This window comes from Crinia signifera, chromosome 6, assembly GCF_055691185.1.
Source record: "Crinia signifera chromosome 6, ASM5569118v1, whole genome shotgun sequence".
Classification (NCBI taxonomy): Eukaryota; Metazoa; Chordata; class Amphibia; order Anura; family Myobatrachidae; genus Crinia; species Crinia signifera.
In genome coordinates, this window is record NC_139222.1 from 43483445 (window position 1) to 43499988 (window position 16544).

The 16544-nt window shown below is 44.9% G+C and overlaps 1 protein-coding gene across 1 annotated transcript in view; it reads left to right on the forward strand.

Moving 5' to 3' along the window:
- LOC146007597 (NACHT, LRR and PYD domains-containing protein 3-like) overlaps positions 1 to 16544 on the forward strand; it is a 92134-nt gene that overhangs the window by 44258 nt on the left and 31332 nt on the right. Inside the window, exons 4-5 of the mRNA XM_083146072.1 lie at positions 2309 to 4043; positions 6599 to 6694. Of these exons, the coding sequence (XP_083002198.1) occupies positions 2309 to 4043; positions 6599 to 6694 (1831 nt within the window). The remainder of the gene's footprint in view (positions 1 to 2308; positions 4044 to 6598; positions 6695 to 16544) is intronic.

Here is a 16544-nt window from a genome sequence, read left to right on the forward strand (position 1 = left end):
ACTTTTTATACAAGTCCCCCCGGCCAAAGCATTAACCCCCTGACCCCACCCCCTGCATGGGCAGGGATCATGGGGAAGGGGGAACTACAAGTCCCAGCATGCCGTTTAATATCCCACATGCTGGGACTTGTGGTTCTCCAAGTCCCTGCATGCGGTGCAGGCTTGCTGACACTTGTAGTTCCACAACAATACACAATAGTATATTATTATTTATTATTATTTACACATTTAATCAACACGGTGTCCACCACCCAGGGCCACTGGGGACATACCTGGGCTTCAGCATGGGCAGGTAAATTCTGGAGGGGGACCCCTTCATTGGGGGGATGCCCACTTTCCCAGGATCCCTGCCCATGCTGACCAGTCAGGGGGTGAATGCTTTGGCCAGGGAGGACTTGTATAAAAAAATCTCCCCCTGGCTGTGGCGTTACCCTGCTGAACGATAATAATAATAATTAAGTGTATGCTGCAGTTAATACTGTAGCATGTTAAATTAGGGTGACTGTCAAATACACCGGCAGTTCTAGGCTTGGGTATTAGAGCAGAGGACTATTATTACGATAATCAACACACATGTAACCATTGCTTCTGGCACTTACATTAGCCCTGAAAAGGACAAGAATGAAGCACCAATTACAATCTAAATTATCAGGGAGAGGCACATGGAGCACCTGCACAGCGTATTTCTGTACCTTTAGAAACACTGGTGGGTGGGCGGCCAGACGCTGATCCCTGCAAGGCTGCACCACTCCCAAGGATGGTGGCACCAGCTCCTCCTTGTCTGGCACACGTGGCATAACATCATTACATCACGTCGTAATGATATAGTGCAGGGCCGGTGCGAGGCACCGGAGTGCCCCAGGCGAGTCGGGATGGGGGCGCCCCGGTGCCCGGGGGGGTACCTGTGTTATAAAGCTGGCGGCTGGCACTGTTCATATAGCTGTCGGTGTCCATGCAGGTGCTGGAGCGGGCAGGGGTGTCGTCCGTGCCGCGGGGGTACCTGCGTCGCTGTCACTGGGTATAAAGCTGCTGGCGGCGGGGTTGGGTCTCTGCAGTGAATAGAGAATAACAAGCGCTATGCGCGCACGTGGCGCGGGAAGCGCTTCTGATTTTGAAAACACTTGCCGCACGCTGATAGGCTGAATCTCAGCCAACACTTGCCGCACGCTGATAGGCTGAATCTCAGCCAATCAGCGTGCGGCAAGTGTTTTCAAACCTAAAAGCACTTCCCGCGCCGCCGCGCGCATAGCGCTTGTTATTCTCTATTCACTGCAGGGACCCGACCCCGCTGCCAGCAGCTTTATACCCAATGACAGCGCCGCAGGTACCCCCGCGGCACGGACGACACCCAGCCTGCTCCAGCACCTGCATGGACGCCGACAGCTATATGAACAGTGCCCTAACCCTCCATGCTGGGGGTGAGGGGCGAACTGCCGACCTACAGGTGCCGGCGCCCTAGGCAAATGCCTAGAGCTGTCTAGTGGTGGCGCCGGCTCTGATATAGTGACATTATTACATCATTATGTCACCTTGTGCTGTTGGGGGCTTTCTGTGGGGGCTCCCGGCTTTCCTGCTGCCTACTGCACTGCCTGTTTAAACATCCCAGGGCAGCAGATGCTGAGTTTTTAATGAAGGTAAGAGGCTCCAACCAGGGGGCTGTCTGTGCTACGGGCTGCGGTCGACCTGCGGACCACCGCTGTTAAGGGGGGATAGCAACCAGACGATCCACTGAGGTGCAGCTGTGTCATAAAAAGGGGTGCTAGCAGTTATAAAGTGGCCCAGGCTCTCTGTCAGAGCAGCTGGGCCAGGAAAAGTTGTCCCCATTGCACCCCCTCGATGGTGGCCCTGTAACTCCAACATTAATGTGCCTAGAGATACATCTTGTTATATGGAATTGGCTGTGGGTCTTATCACCTAGAGTCACTGCTTTGACAGACATTGTGACCCTCAGAGCAATCCTTGCACTGGCCCTGGACGCAGTATTAGTCACAGTATATTCCCCTCTGATGTACATGCAGAAAATGCAGAGAACAATTGTAATCAAAGATCAAAATACACAATTAAAAGCTTGTTTGTTCCTCTGTGGCATTCTATTAACACATGTATTTATCTATCTCTGACTTATTTGGAATAATATGCTGTACAGTACATTCCATTTCTGGTTTAAAGAACAACCAGTGTTCTCATAGACTGTTCTTGGCAAACAAAGCCTCAGTGACTCTGAAGAGCTGTCATTTCTGTCATGCATGTCAAAGTATTATTTTATCTTTTTTACGATTTTTCATATATATTATTTCATCCTGTACAGTCTGCAGATTACGCTACATGGATCAGATGAGAAGGAAAAACCGTGTTATTAAACATCATGATAAAAGATTAGGGCAATGTCTGAATATGAAGAAAGACTACACCAGTCTTCTACTGATCAAAAATCATCGTGAGGAGTGGGAGAGACAACATGAGATAAGAGCTTCTGGCCGGAGACATCAACAGGTTATGACAGACAGATCATCAGCTAAGTATTCCCCAACTACTATACCGGCTCTGTTTGACCCCGATGATGATGGAATTATTCCCAAGACTGTGGTGTTACAGGGACCTGCTGGGATAGGCAAGACTATGACCTCCCAGAAGATCATTCTGGACTGGGCCTCCGGGGATCTGTATAAGGATCAGTTCCAGTTTGTGTTCTACATAAGCTGTAGAGATGTCAACACCATTACTGGTAATATAACCCTGGTTCAGTATATAACCACCTATTGTGGTCTGACCTGTCCACCTGATCTGTTGCAATCAGTCTTCCATACTTCTGAAAAAATACTTTTTATTGTTGATGGTTTGGATGAACTAAAATGGTCACCAATGAATCACACCAAGGTTTGTAAAGATCCATTTCAGAAGGTCTCCAAAAAAATCCTTCTACAGAGTTTGTGTAAGAAGACACTGCTCAGTGACAGCTCAGTCATCCTCACCACAAGGCCACACTCACTGGTGAAGCTGGTGGACTCTGTTGAATGTCTTCGATATGTGGAGATTTTGGGCTTTACAGGGAAGGACCGTGAGGAATATTTTTATAATTTCTTTGAAACCAGAGAACAAGCAGATCTGGCTCTCAGTATAATAAAGGACAATGACTCACTAAACACAATGTGTGTTATTCCTATAATATGCTGGATTGTATGTGATGTAATGAGAACACTAATAAAACAGGAATTATCTGCGATTAATTGCAAGACAGCCACATCCATTTACATGTTGTACCTAAAGAGTTTAATAAAGTATCATGGAAGGGACTCTGCCCAGCCTATAAGCACATGTATACAGAAGCTGTGTGCTTTGGCCAATGAAGGAGTTTGGGACCAGAGAATTCTATTTGAAGAATCAGATCTTGTAAGACATAAACTCTCTATGTCAGAGCTGGAGTCTGGGTTTTTGATTGAGAACCTCTTCCATAGGGATGCTGAGACCCGCACCTGCTACAGCTTCATCCATCTGAGTGTGCAGGAGTTCTTTGCTGCTCTATACAATGTCCTGGGTGATACATCTGTAAACCATTGTTTTCTCAACTTCCTGAACAGGTATATGAAGCATTTACTGAAAAGTAGTAAAGTCAAACGTTTCCTGACAGCATCAGAAGATCGCCCACATCTGACTTTAACTGTGAGATTCTTATTTGGTCTTTCAAATGAAAATCAAATTGAAGAGATTCAGAAAGTCATTGGATGTGGTCTTAACTTGACAGAAAAAGCTGTCTTAGAGGAATGGCTGAAGACAAAGTCACCAGACTACCATAATGAGATACTGAGCTGCCTGTATGAGACACATGATGAGGAATTTGTGGAGAGAATGATGTCTCACTTTCCAAAAATACAAATTACAGGCCTTGGTGATACAAAAGGGAATGAGAACATTGGTTACCGGGCTGTGGCCTACTGCTTGGAGAGAAGTACAATAGCACATAATGTCACTTTTAATGACTATATAATAGGACCAAAGGCTCAGAGTGTTCTATCTAAAGCACTTTCTAAGTGTTCAAAACTTTGGTATGTATTTCACACATTACTGTACCAAGAAAGTGTGTGTGTGTGTGTGTGTGTGTGTGTGTGTGTGTGTGTGTGTGTGTGTGTGTGTGTGTGTGTGTGTGTCTGTGTGTGTGTGTGTGTATGTGTGTGTTTATGACTTGTAGATGTTCTGGTAGCAAATCAAAGGTTTGATTCTAATTTCATTTGTGTTGTGTCACTTGACCTTCTACACTGAGTGGACCTGATAGGAACCGACTAATGTGCTGGAGCCACCCCCTCCTACCTCCCCTCTGCCACTGCTGCTCCAGAGGAGAGGTAGGAGAGGGTGGCTGCAGCAAAGTCCAAAGTTCAAATTGGAGAGCCACAACAACTGCCAGCGAGTCAGTTTTGGATGACAGTTGGTAACAGTTGGTGTGACTCTCCTATTTAAGCTTTGGATTAGGCTGAAACCCCACCCCACAGCTGCAATGTGACCATCAGGCAGGTGTTCCAGGGACAGCAGCCATAGCCCAGCGTACAGAGGCACCGTGACCATCAGACAGATGTTACAGGGGCAGCAGTCATAGGGCATAATGTACAAACAGCTGGACTTCCAGGTCTGAGACCCAGGAGTCCAACTACTCATGCGCAGAGAGACAGCACTGGCCGTTGGGATCCCTCACTGGCTGCAGAGAGAATCCCATAGGCTTTTATAGGGTAAAGCCAAAAAAGCTGTTGATACCCTATGCAGTGCCCTATAGGAGTGTTAGAGCACATGAAAATGTGATGCAAGTGCGCACATTAATTCACATGCAAATGCGGCTGTCCGCACAGGGAAGGGCGGCGTTAGTTTGCATGGCTGGTGGTCAGCGTCTGACCATTCAGGAAGCTGCAAATGTGTGCAGCCTACTGAGCCAATGAGACTCTGCTTCCTAATCCAGCGCACAGTGACTATATGACCATCAGCTAGGCTTTACAGAGCCAGCAGCCATAGCACAGTGCACAGCATCAATGTGATCATCAGACAGGTGTTACAGGGGCAGCAGCCATAGCCCAGCACACATCGGCAATGTGACCATCAGACAGCAGTGGCACATGCAGGAGGGTTTCTGAGTACCCAGAACCCCCCCCCCCCAGGAGTCTAAGGGCCCTAAGCTGAAAGCTGAGGGTCCCCTCTTTCCATGGGCACAAGAATTTTAAAAATCGGCCCTTGGGAACCGGAGATATCTGACTTCAAAACAGTGGTCCCCATCCAAGCCTGTTAATTGCTCTTCCCAGTCAGATATTTCAGGTTCTGTCTGACTTACAGTTTTTCTGAGGGTATATTCCAAAAGCTGGGACTCTCCCCCTTTGATGGACACTTGTCTCTACTGTTCCCAGAACCAGAGATATCAGCTTTCCAGCAGCTGGTTACTGCTCCAGCTCCACACACCTGGTATGTAGTTTTAGATTCTCATTGGCAGATTGCTCTGCCTCCTGAACTCTGATCCCCTAGTCCCCATTCCCCATTATACCATTTGGTAGGTGGGATTCTCTAGTTTTTAATTCCATTTAAATCTAAGAAATATATTTCCGGGAACTGGAGATATCTGCAGTCAAGCAAGCTGTCCTCCCACCAGAAAATTATGAATAATAAGCCCACACCACTATACACCCCTCCTCTGCATATTAAACATCCTCTACCACCCTGGAAGTTATGTATCAGGGCCCCTTCATTCAGCCCAATGCCCCCTTTTCCCACCCCATCTCCCACCATCTGTGCAGTAAGGGGGTAATTAGTGGAAATTACTGATCCAGGCCCTACATGCAGAGTGGTTGATATAATACCCCTTAACACCCACAGGACATCAAAGCTTTCCCCACCCCTACCGCTGGGGGATCGGTAGGGTCCCCAATACCTTGCTATGCCCAGGGGTCTACACTGCTGTTGATGCCCCTGTATGTATATACAGTATATGAAAAAAAAATATATATATATATATATGTGTGTATTTTTTTATTTTCATTATTATTATTATTTATATACATTTGGTCTATACTTTAACTGACCCGCCATATAACTGGGTCACCGAAGTGTCCATCTCCGTGCTTTGCTCCGCCCCTCTGGAAACCCCCTTCTGAAAATCCTGCGTTTGCCCCTGGACAGGTGTTACAGATCAAGAAGCCATAGCCCAGTGCACAGAGCAATGTGGCCGTCAGACAGGCAGTACGGGGCAGGAGTCATAACCCAGTGCACAGCATCAATGAGACACTTCCTGATTACAGCACAGGTCTCTGCTTGGAGCCAGGCAGGTAGAGGCATGACAGGATGTGTCAGGCAGGCTGGGGTGACATTTGCAGCAGTGTAAACCCCCCCCACACACACACACACACAGTACATCCTCCATGGCTGCATCATCGGCAGATGGGGGTGAAGGGGGTGCATTGGACCTTGGAAGCTTCCCAAGACATTGTGCAGGGGGAGCTGTTGGCACTGGAAGCAGCATGTATTCCATAGTAGCTGCACTACTGGAATTAGTGTGATATGTTAAATACAGTAGGTATATATATTAAGCTTTCATTACTTACAGAAAGCGCTGTGTCTGTGTTCTGTGCAGGTTCTGGAGATGCAGATTCCCTGTCACAGAGGACGTGAGTGAGACTGGATCCAGGTTATCTGTGTTGTTTGGACAGTGCCAGGTGAAGGAACTGAAGTAAGTAGAACATAGTGTATAACAAGGCAAACACCACAGTCTTCCCCAGCAGCCAGTAACCATGAAGGACATTCATACAGTATTAAGGTGGGGAAATATCTACAACTTTCAGGACTGTATCATAGTCATCAGAAATTGTGGGGCCCGGGACTGAAAAATAGGCAGCCCCCCCCCCCCCCCACACCTCCACACACACACACACACACACAAACCTATTGTTACACAAAATATTCTCAACAGATATTTTGTCCATACCCTGCTAGTCGGCACCTCACAGACAGCGCCATTCATTTTATTTTTAACAAAGTAAAGTCAGCGGGGGGGGGGGGGGGGGGGCTTGAGGTGTTACCGCATACCTGAAACATGTATTTTAAAGATACACTGTAACCCCGTAATGCCCATTATATATTGTCACACGCCACAATGCTCATTACATATTATACAACACACCGTAATGCCCATTACATATTATACAACACACCGCAATGCCCATTACATATTTTACAACACACACCACAATGCCCATTACATATTATACAACACACACCATAATGCCCATTACATATTATACCACAAACCGCAATGCCCATTACATATTTTACCACACACCGCAATGCCCATTACATATTATACCACACACCGCAATGCCCATTACATATTATACCTCACACCGTAATGCCCATTACATATGATACAACACACCGTAATGCCCATTAGATATTACACAGCACACCGTAATGCCCATTACATATTATACAACACTGTAATGCCCATTACATATTATACAACACACACCACAATGCCCATTACATATTATACAACTAACCGCAATGCCCATTACATATTATACCACACACCGCAATGCCCATTACATATTATGCCACACACCGTAATGCCCATTACATATTATACAACACACCGTAATGCCCATTACATATTATACCACACACCGCATTTCCCATACATATTATACAACTAACCGCAATGCCCATTACATATTATACCACACACCGCAATACCCATTACATATTATACCACACACCGCAATGCCCATTATATATTATACCACACACCGCAATGCCCATTACATACTATACAGCACACCATAATGCACATTACATATTATACAACACAACGTAATGGCCATTACATATTATACAGCACACCGTAATGCCCATTACATATTATATAACACTGTAATGGTCATTACATACTACATAACACACCATAATGCCCATTACATATTATACCACACACTGTAATGCCCATTATATATTATACAACACACAGCAATGCCCACACTGCCCTCCACAGCAGGGATTCCACTAACCCACCAGGGTAAGGGAGCACAGGCTGGAGGCAGTTCCCTTAGGCTGTCCTCCATTTTAATTTAGACTCCATTATACCGGTGAGAGAAGTCCACCATAGGGAGTGGTTGCGCTGGCCTGTAGCCCCTACCCCCAGCTTTAGGTGCCAGTTCACCTCACTGCTGCACACCTGTACCTGCAGATTCATGCCATCAGTCTCCCCACAGAAGCTGGCAGCCATCTTCAGAGCACTGTGCAGGCTCCTGGATTGCTGAGCACTGCTCCCCAGTAAAAACATCACCTGCTGACAGGTTTTTACAGCACTCACTGTCCTACACAGCCTGTTCCCGGTGGGAATATATGTTCTTTTAGGTTTCAAGGAATTAATATATGGACAGCAAAGAAACACAACAGTTTGGCCAATACAATATGAACTTATTATACTCAACTTCAGGAGGTTATTTCAGTGAAGACAAACAGTCAATGATCACACATCCAGGGAGGCTTCAGCTGTCATTTCAACACCTGTGTTCTTATCTTCATTCTGTCCGTTCCTTCAGTTCGTCATCTGTCCTTCTGTTCCACGGTGAGGCCTAACTGAGTAACCCACCGCCATATGATTATATACACTTCAAGGGCATTGGCTCAGCAAAATACTAATGTCCTGTGTGCCCTGAAAGGTTAAGTCACAGTTGGCCATTCTCTAAAAATATACATAAGCAAGTGCTGCAATATCCTTTCATGGCTTATAGGAGAAATGCAAACCATTGTAGAAATCAACTTATTAACCCTATGTATACACAGCCTCTGGCTTATAGCGTACTGGACATAGTGCCATTTACAGTACTTTGTGTGGGCTAACTTTCTACTGTATGCATGTGTGACTAAATATGCTTATTTCTACTGTGTTTTTCTCCTGTGTTTAAATCTACACTGTGCATTACTTAGACAGGTGTACTAAGAGGAAGCAGTAGTACTAGTCACACCCTTAGCGGGTCACAGGGCATAGAGTCTCACATGTGAGTAGCTGCTTATATGGCTAGTGAGGAATACCAGCAGGCAGAGTCTCCATTACTGTGTTCATGCACAGTATGCGCAGAGGGACTGTGACCAGGACAGTGGGCAGGATGGCCAAGTTCCGGTAGCTCCCTCATCAGCCCCCCAGGCTCAACATCCTCCTTGGGCAGCAGTTACCCAGTTACTGGGTACTTTAGTGGATAGGCTGACACCCGTTACAGGTCCCACGCCCCCACCACCAGCACCTGTATTGCAAGTAACCCCACCATGGGTTAATTCACGGTCGGACAATATGATATTCTTGGCACAGTCCCTAGCAGTTCTGAAGGCACTACCAGCCTATGCTCAGGGTTCAAAAAGGCTTAAAAAGCCGACGTCATCTCAGTCGACCCCGATGACAGACACCACTGATTCATCAGGGGGAAAGCTGAGGATGATGTGGCAAATACCTCAGATGGGGAACCTGACATTGAAGAGGTAATGGCCACTATGGTTAATGCCCACCATACAGGCAGTACTCCTATCTGAAGAGGAGGAACCGGCACTGGTGGCACAAAAGGTGGACGTAAGTCCCATAAAGTGGTCAGGGCCGAATTCCCACATTCTGGTCACTTAATGGAGGTCAGAACAGAGATGTGGAAACTCCAGGAAAAAAATTCCCAATTTCTAAAAGGGTAGCCGTTAGGTACCCACCACCTGTGGAGGATTGCAAATTATGGGAAAACCCACCACCGGTGGACCCCCATGTGACCCACCTGGTTAACCCCTTCCTGACAGAGCCAGTTTTTGCGTTCCTGACAGAGCCCTTTTTTTCAAATCTGACATGTCTCACTTAAGTGGGGATAACTTTTTTTTGCTTTTACTTATCCCAGTGATTTTGAGATTGTTTTTTCGTGACACATTGTACTTCAAATTAGTGGTAAATTTGGGTCGATACAGTCTGTGTTTTTTTGTGAAAAATACCAAAATATCGTGAAAAAATGGAAAATTTAGCGATTTGCAAAATGTTAAATTTTCTGATTGTGAGACAAATAATCTTACCACTCAAAATAGTGAATAACTAACATAGACCATATGTCTACTTTATGTTGACATCATTATTTCAACTTCCTTTTAATTTTTTGGGACACTAGGAGGCTTACAATATGAATAGCAAATTCTCAAATTTTCAAGAAAATTTCAAACACTGATTTTTTTAGGGACCAGTTCAGTTCTGATGTGACTTTGAGGGACTTGTATGTGAGACACCCCCATAAATGATGCCATTTCAAAAACTGCACCCCTCACAGTATTCAAAACAGCATTTTGGAAGTTTGTTAACCCTTTAGGTGTTTCACAGGAATTAAAACAAAGTGTAGGTGAAATTTCAAAATTTCTTTTTTTTTGCAGATTTGCAATTTTAATACATTTTTCTAAGGAACACAGTACATTTTACTAGAGAAATGTGACTAAAAATTGATTCCCCCAATTCTTTTGTTTTCATAAATATCCTATATGTGGCCCTAGTGTGCACGGTGACCAAACCACAGGCTTCATAATAGAAGGAGCACCTACTTGATTTTGGAGCCTCCTTTTTATGAGATTATTTTTTAGGCACCATGTAGGTTTCTAGGCACCATAAGATGCTAAAAGTTAGGAACCCCCCCACAAGTGACCCCATTTTGCAAACTACACCCCTCAGGGAATTCATCTAGGGGTATAGTGTACATTTCAAACCCCCAGGGGTTTCACCAATTGTGGTACAACTGGGCAGTGAAAATGAAAAATTATTTTTTTTACACAAAAATACAGTTCTGGCTCCAAATTTGTCATTTTCAGAAGGTATGAAGGAGACCAAGCACCCCAAAATCTGTGCCCCAATTTCTCCCGAGTACGGCAATGCCTCACATGTGACCAAAAAATACCAGTTGGGTGCATGGCAGGACTCAGAAGGGAAGGAGTGATTTTTGGATTTTGCAGCTCAGATTCTGGTGGAATTTTGGTGGGTGCTATGTCGCATTAGCAAGACCCCCAAAGCACCAATACAGTGGAACCCCCCCACAAGTGACCCCATTTTGCAAACTACACCCCTCAGGGAATTCATCTAGGGGTATAGTGTACATTTCAAACCCCAGGGGTTTCACCAATTTTGATACAAGTGGGCAGTGAAAATGAAAAATTACATTTTTTTACACAAAAATGCAGTTCTGGCTCAAAATTTTTCATTTTCAGAAGGTATGAAGGAGAAAAAGCACCCCAAAATCTGTGCCCCAATTTCTCCCGAGTACGGCAATGCCTCACATGTGACCAAAAAATACCAGTTGGGTGCATGGCAGGACTCAGAAGGGAAGGAGTGATTTTTGGATTTTGCAGCACAGATTCTGGTGGAATGAATGGTGGGTGCTATGTTGCACCAATACAGTGGAACCCCCCCACAAGTCACCCCATTTTGCAAAGTACACCCCTCAGGGAATTCATCTAGGGGTATAGTGTACATTTCAAACCCCCAGGGGTTTCACCAATTTTGATACAAGTGGGCAGTGAAAATGAAAAATTACATTTTTTTACACAAAAATGCAGTTCTGGCTCAAAATTTTTCATTTTCAGAAGGTATGAAGGAGAAAAAGCACCCCAAAATATGTGCCCCAATTTCTCCCGAGTACGGAAATGCCTCACATGTGACCAAAAAATACCAGTTGGGTGCATGGCAGGACTCAGAACGGAAGGAGTGATTTTTGGATTTTGCGGCTCAGATTCTGGTGGAATTTTGGTGGGTGCTATGTCGCATTAGCAAGACCCCCCAAGCACCAATACAGTGGAACCCCCCACAAGTCACCCCATTTTGAAAACTACACCCCTCAGGGAATTCATCTAGGGGTATAGTGTACATTTCAAACCCCCAGGGGTTTCACCAATTTTGATACAAGTGGGCAGTGAAAATGAAAAATTACATTTTTTACACAAAAATGCAGTTCTGGCTCGAAATTTTTCATTTTCAGAAGGTATGAAGGAGAAAAAGCACCCCAAAATCTGTGCCCCAATTTCTCCCGAGTACGGCAATGCCTCACATGTGACCAAAAAATACCAGTTGGGTGCATGGCAGGACTCAGAACGGAAGGAGTGATTTTTGGATTTTGCAGCTCAGATTCTGGTGGAATTTTGGTGGGTGCTATGTCGCATTAGCAAGACCCCCCAAGCACCAATACAGTGGAACCCCCCCACAAGTCACCCCATTTTGAAAACTACACCCCTCAGGGAATTCATCTAGGGGTATAGTGTACATTTCAAACCCCCAGGGGTTTCACCAATTTTGATACAAGTGGGCAGTGAAAATGAAAAATTACATTTTTTTACACAAAAATGCAGTTCTGGCTCAAAATTTTTCATTTTCAGAAGGTATGAAGGAGAAAAAGCACCCCAAAATCTGTGCCCCAATTTCTCCCGAGTACGGCAATGCCTCACATGTGACCAAAAAATACCAGTTGGGTGCATGGCAGGACTCAGAACGGAAGGAGTGATTTTTGGATTTTGCAGCACAGATTTTGGTGGAATGAATGGTGGGTGCTATGTTGCACCAATACAGTGGAACCCCCCCACAAGTGACCCCATTTTGCAAACTACACCCCTCAGGGAATTCATCTAGGGGTATAGTGTACATTTCAAACCCCCAGGGGTTTCACCAATTTTGATACAAGTGGGCAGTGAAAATGAAAAATTACATTTTTTTACACAAAAATGCAGTTCTGGCTCAAAATTTTATATTTTCAGAAGGTATGAAGGAGACAAAGCACCCCAAAATCTGTGCCCCAATTTCTCCCGAGTACGGCAATGCCTCACATGTGACCAAAAAATACCATTTGGGTGCATGGCAGGACTCAGAAGGGAAGGAGTGATTTTTGGATTTTGCAGCTCAGATTCTGGTGGAATTTTGGTGGGTGCTATGTCGCATTAGCAAGACCCCCCAAGCACCAATACAGTGGAACCCCCCCACAAGTGACCCCATTTTGCAAACTACACCCCTCAGGGAATTCATCTAGGGGTATAGTGTACATTTCAAACCCCCAGGGGTTTCACCAATTTTGATACAAGTGGGCAGTGAACATGAAAAATTACATTTTTTACACAAAAATGCAGTTCTGGCTCAAAATTTTTCATTTTCAGAAGGTATGAAGGAGAAAAAGCACCCCAAAATCTGTGCCCCAATTTCTCCCGAGTACGGCAATGCCTCACATGTGACCAAAAAATACCAGTTGGGTGCATGGCAGGACTCAAAAGGGAAGGAGTGATTTTTGGATTTTGCAGCTCAGATTCTGGTGGAATTTTGGTGGGTGCTATGTCGCATTAGCAAGACCCCCCAAGCACCAATACAGTGGAACCCCCCCACAAGTGACCCCATTTTGCAAACTACACCCCTCAGGGAATTCATCTAGGGGTATAGTGTACATTTAAAACCCCCAGGGGTTTCACCAATTTTGATACAAGTGGGCAGTGAAAATGAAAAATTACATTTTTTACACAAAAATGCAGTTCTGGCTCAAAATTTTTCATTTTCAGAAGGTATGAAGGAGAAAAAGCACCCCAAAATCTGTGCCCCAATTTCTCCCGAGTACGGCAATGCCTCACATGTGACCAAAAAATACCAGTTGGGTGCATGGCAGGACTCAGAAGGGAAGGAGTGATTTTTGGATTTTGCAGCACAGATTCTGGTGGAATGAATGGTGGGTGCTATGTTGCACCAATACAGTGGAACCCCCCCACAAGTCACCCCATTTTGCAAACTACACCCCTCAGGGAATTCATCTAGGGGTATAGTGTACATTTCAAACCCCCAGGGGTTTCACCAATTTTGATACAAGTGGGCAGTGAAAATGAAAAATTACATTTTTTTACACAAAAATGCAGTTCTGGCTCAAAATTTTTCATTTTCAGAAGGAATGAAGGAGACAAAGCACCCCAAAATCTGTGCCCCAATTTCTCCCGAGTACGGCAATGCCTCATGTGTGACCAAAAAGTGGCAGGACTCAGAAGGGAAGGAGTGATATTTGGATTTTGCAGCACAAATTCTGGTGGAATGATGGTGGGTGCTATGTCGCATTAGCAAGACCCCCAAAGCACCAATACAGTGGAACCCCCCCACAAGTGACCCCATTTTGCAAACTACACCCCTCAGGGAATTCATCTAGGGGTATAGTGTACATTTCAAACCCCCAGGGGTTTCACCAATTTTGATAAAACTGGGCAGTGAACATGAAAAATTACATTTTTTTACACAAAAATGCAGTTCTGGCTCAAAATTTTTCATTTTCACAAGGAATGAAGGAGACAAAGCACCCCAAAATCTGTGCCCCAATTTCTTCCGAGTACGGCAATGCCTCACATGTGACCAAAAAAATACCAGTTGGGTGCATGGCAGGACTCAGAAGGGAAGGAGTGATTTTTGGATTTTGCGGCTCAGATTCTGGTGGAATGAATGGTGGGTGCTATGTGGCATTAGCAAGACCCCCGAAGCACGGTGAAATTATGAACCTAATATTCCATAGATGTGTGGTATATTTTAAAACACTCCTTTATACATAGGCCGGGTTTGTCGGGGCAAGTGTCACACTGGAAAATAGTTTGCTTTCTTATTCCCTTTTTATAGCAAACTTTGCACCTTTTTTGTGTCCTGCCCTTTTTTCCAGTGGAGGGGATTTCATCAGTAAAATGCTGCCCTGGTACAATACGGGGGCCAGTACTAGAAGTACTGGGGCCCTCTGCCTGCTGGTTCCCAAATATTAGGCCCTTTATGACTTCCTCTTGAAAGTGCATAAATGTCCCCCTCTGGCCGGTAGAACGGAATAGCACGTAAGCGTTATACAGTGCCATCTGGATGATATACACGGCCACCTTCTTGTACCAGATTTTTGTTTTCCGCAGGGCACTGTACGGCTTCAGTACCTGATCTGAAAGATCCACTCCGCCCATGTACCTATTGTAATCCAGGATACAATTAGGTTTTGAGGTGTGGGTACTGGTACCTCGTACAGGGACGGAGGTGGTACTGTCTCCGTGAATTGTTGTCAGTATAAGGACATCCCTCTTGTCCTTATATTTGACCAACAACATATTTTCGTTGCATATTCCCCTGCTTTCACCCCTTCTCATTACTTGGGCAATGTGCGTTTTTGGGAGGCCTCTTTGGTTCTTGCGCACAGTACCGCAAGCTGCTGTACCTCTTGAACCAAGGGCCTTAAACAGGGGGATGCTAGTGTAAAAGTTATCCACATAGAGGTGATAACCTTTATCCAGGAAGGGGTGCACTAAATCCCAGACAATTTTCCCACTAACACCTACGAGGGAGGGGGGACATTCTGGCGGTTCAATTCTTGAATCCTTCCCTTCATAAACCCTAAACCTGTGGGTGTACCCTGAGGTGCTTTCACACAGTTTATACATTTTTATGCCATACCTTGCCCTCTTACTGGGAAGGTACTGGCGGAATTTAACCCTTCCTTTAAAATGTATAAGGGACTCGTCGATACAAATAAATTTTTCAGGGATGTACACCTCTTCAAATTTGGCACTGAAATGATCAATGACCGGCCTGACTTTGAATAGCCGGTCAAAGGTGGGATCATCTCTGGGTGGGCACTGTGCATTATCGGTGTAATGTATAAATTTAAGAATTGTCTCAAATCGAGTCCGGGTCATGGCCATACGGTAAAATGGAGTACTGTACAGAACATCTGTACTCCAATATTGCCTAATTTCTGGCTTTTTTACTATGCCCATATGAAACACCAGACCCCAAAACGTCATCATCTCTACTGCATCTACAGGGGTCCACCTAGCAAATGATGACGTGGGGTTTTGAGCAATAAACTGCTGGGCATATAAATTAGTTTGGTCCACCATTAAATTTACAAAATCATCAGAGAAAAATAATTTGAAAAAGTCAATTTCTCTGAGACCTGTGGAATCAAATTGGATTCCTGGCATGGCCAAAAACTCAGGAACCTGGGGCTCAAAATTGTCTGGTGGTGGGGTCCATACGAGATCAATTGTTGGGGGGGGGGTCTCAGCTGCTCTACGGGGGCGTCTTTGAGGGGGTCCCTCATCATCAGAGGAGGAAGAGGAGCTTAAGGCGAATCCTTCAAATTCCCCACTTGCATCACTGGCTGTGTCAGAGTCAGAAGCAAGCAGGGCATATGCCTCCTCCGCTGAATACATTCTTCTGGATGACTGTGATGACATTTGGGAGGACATTTGGGAGGACATTTGGGATGCCATTTTTATTTTTGTGTTACTGGTAGTGAAATGTTTCAACACGTGTATAGTGTAGGGGGGGGTACAAACTTTATTTCAACCCGGGGGATATGTAGTGTGTATGTAGTGCAGAAAAAAAAAAAAATACTTTATACCAATAAAAAAAAAAAAAAATGAAGGGGTTAAAAATAAAAAATTGAAGGGGTTAAAAAAAAAAAAAGGTCCTGCGCCAAAAATTGAGCACAGATGTTGGTCAGTAACGTCTGTCACTTAACAGCGCTCAAAGGCAACAGGAATTTGAT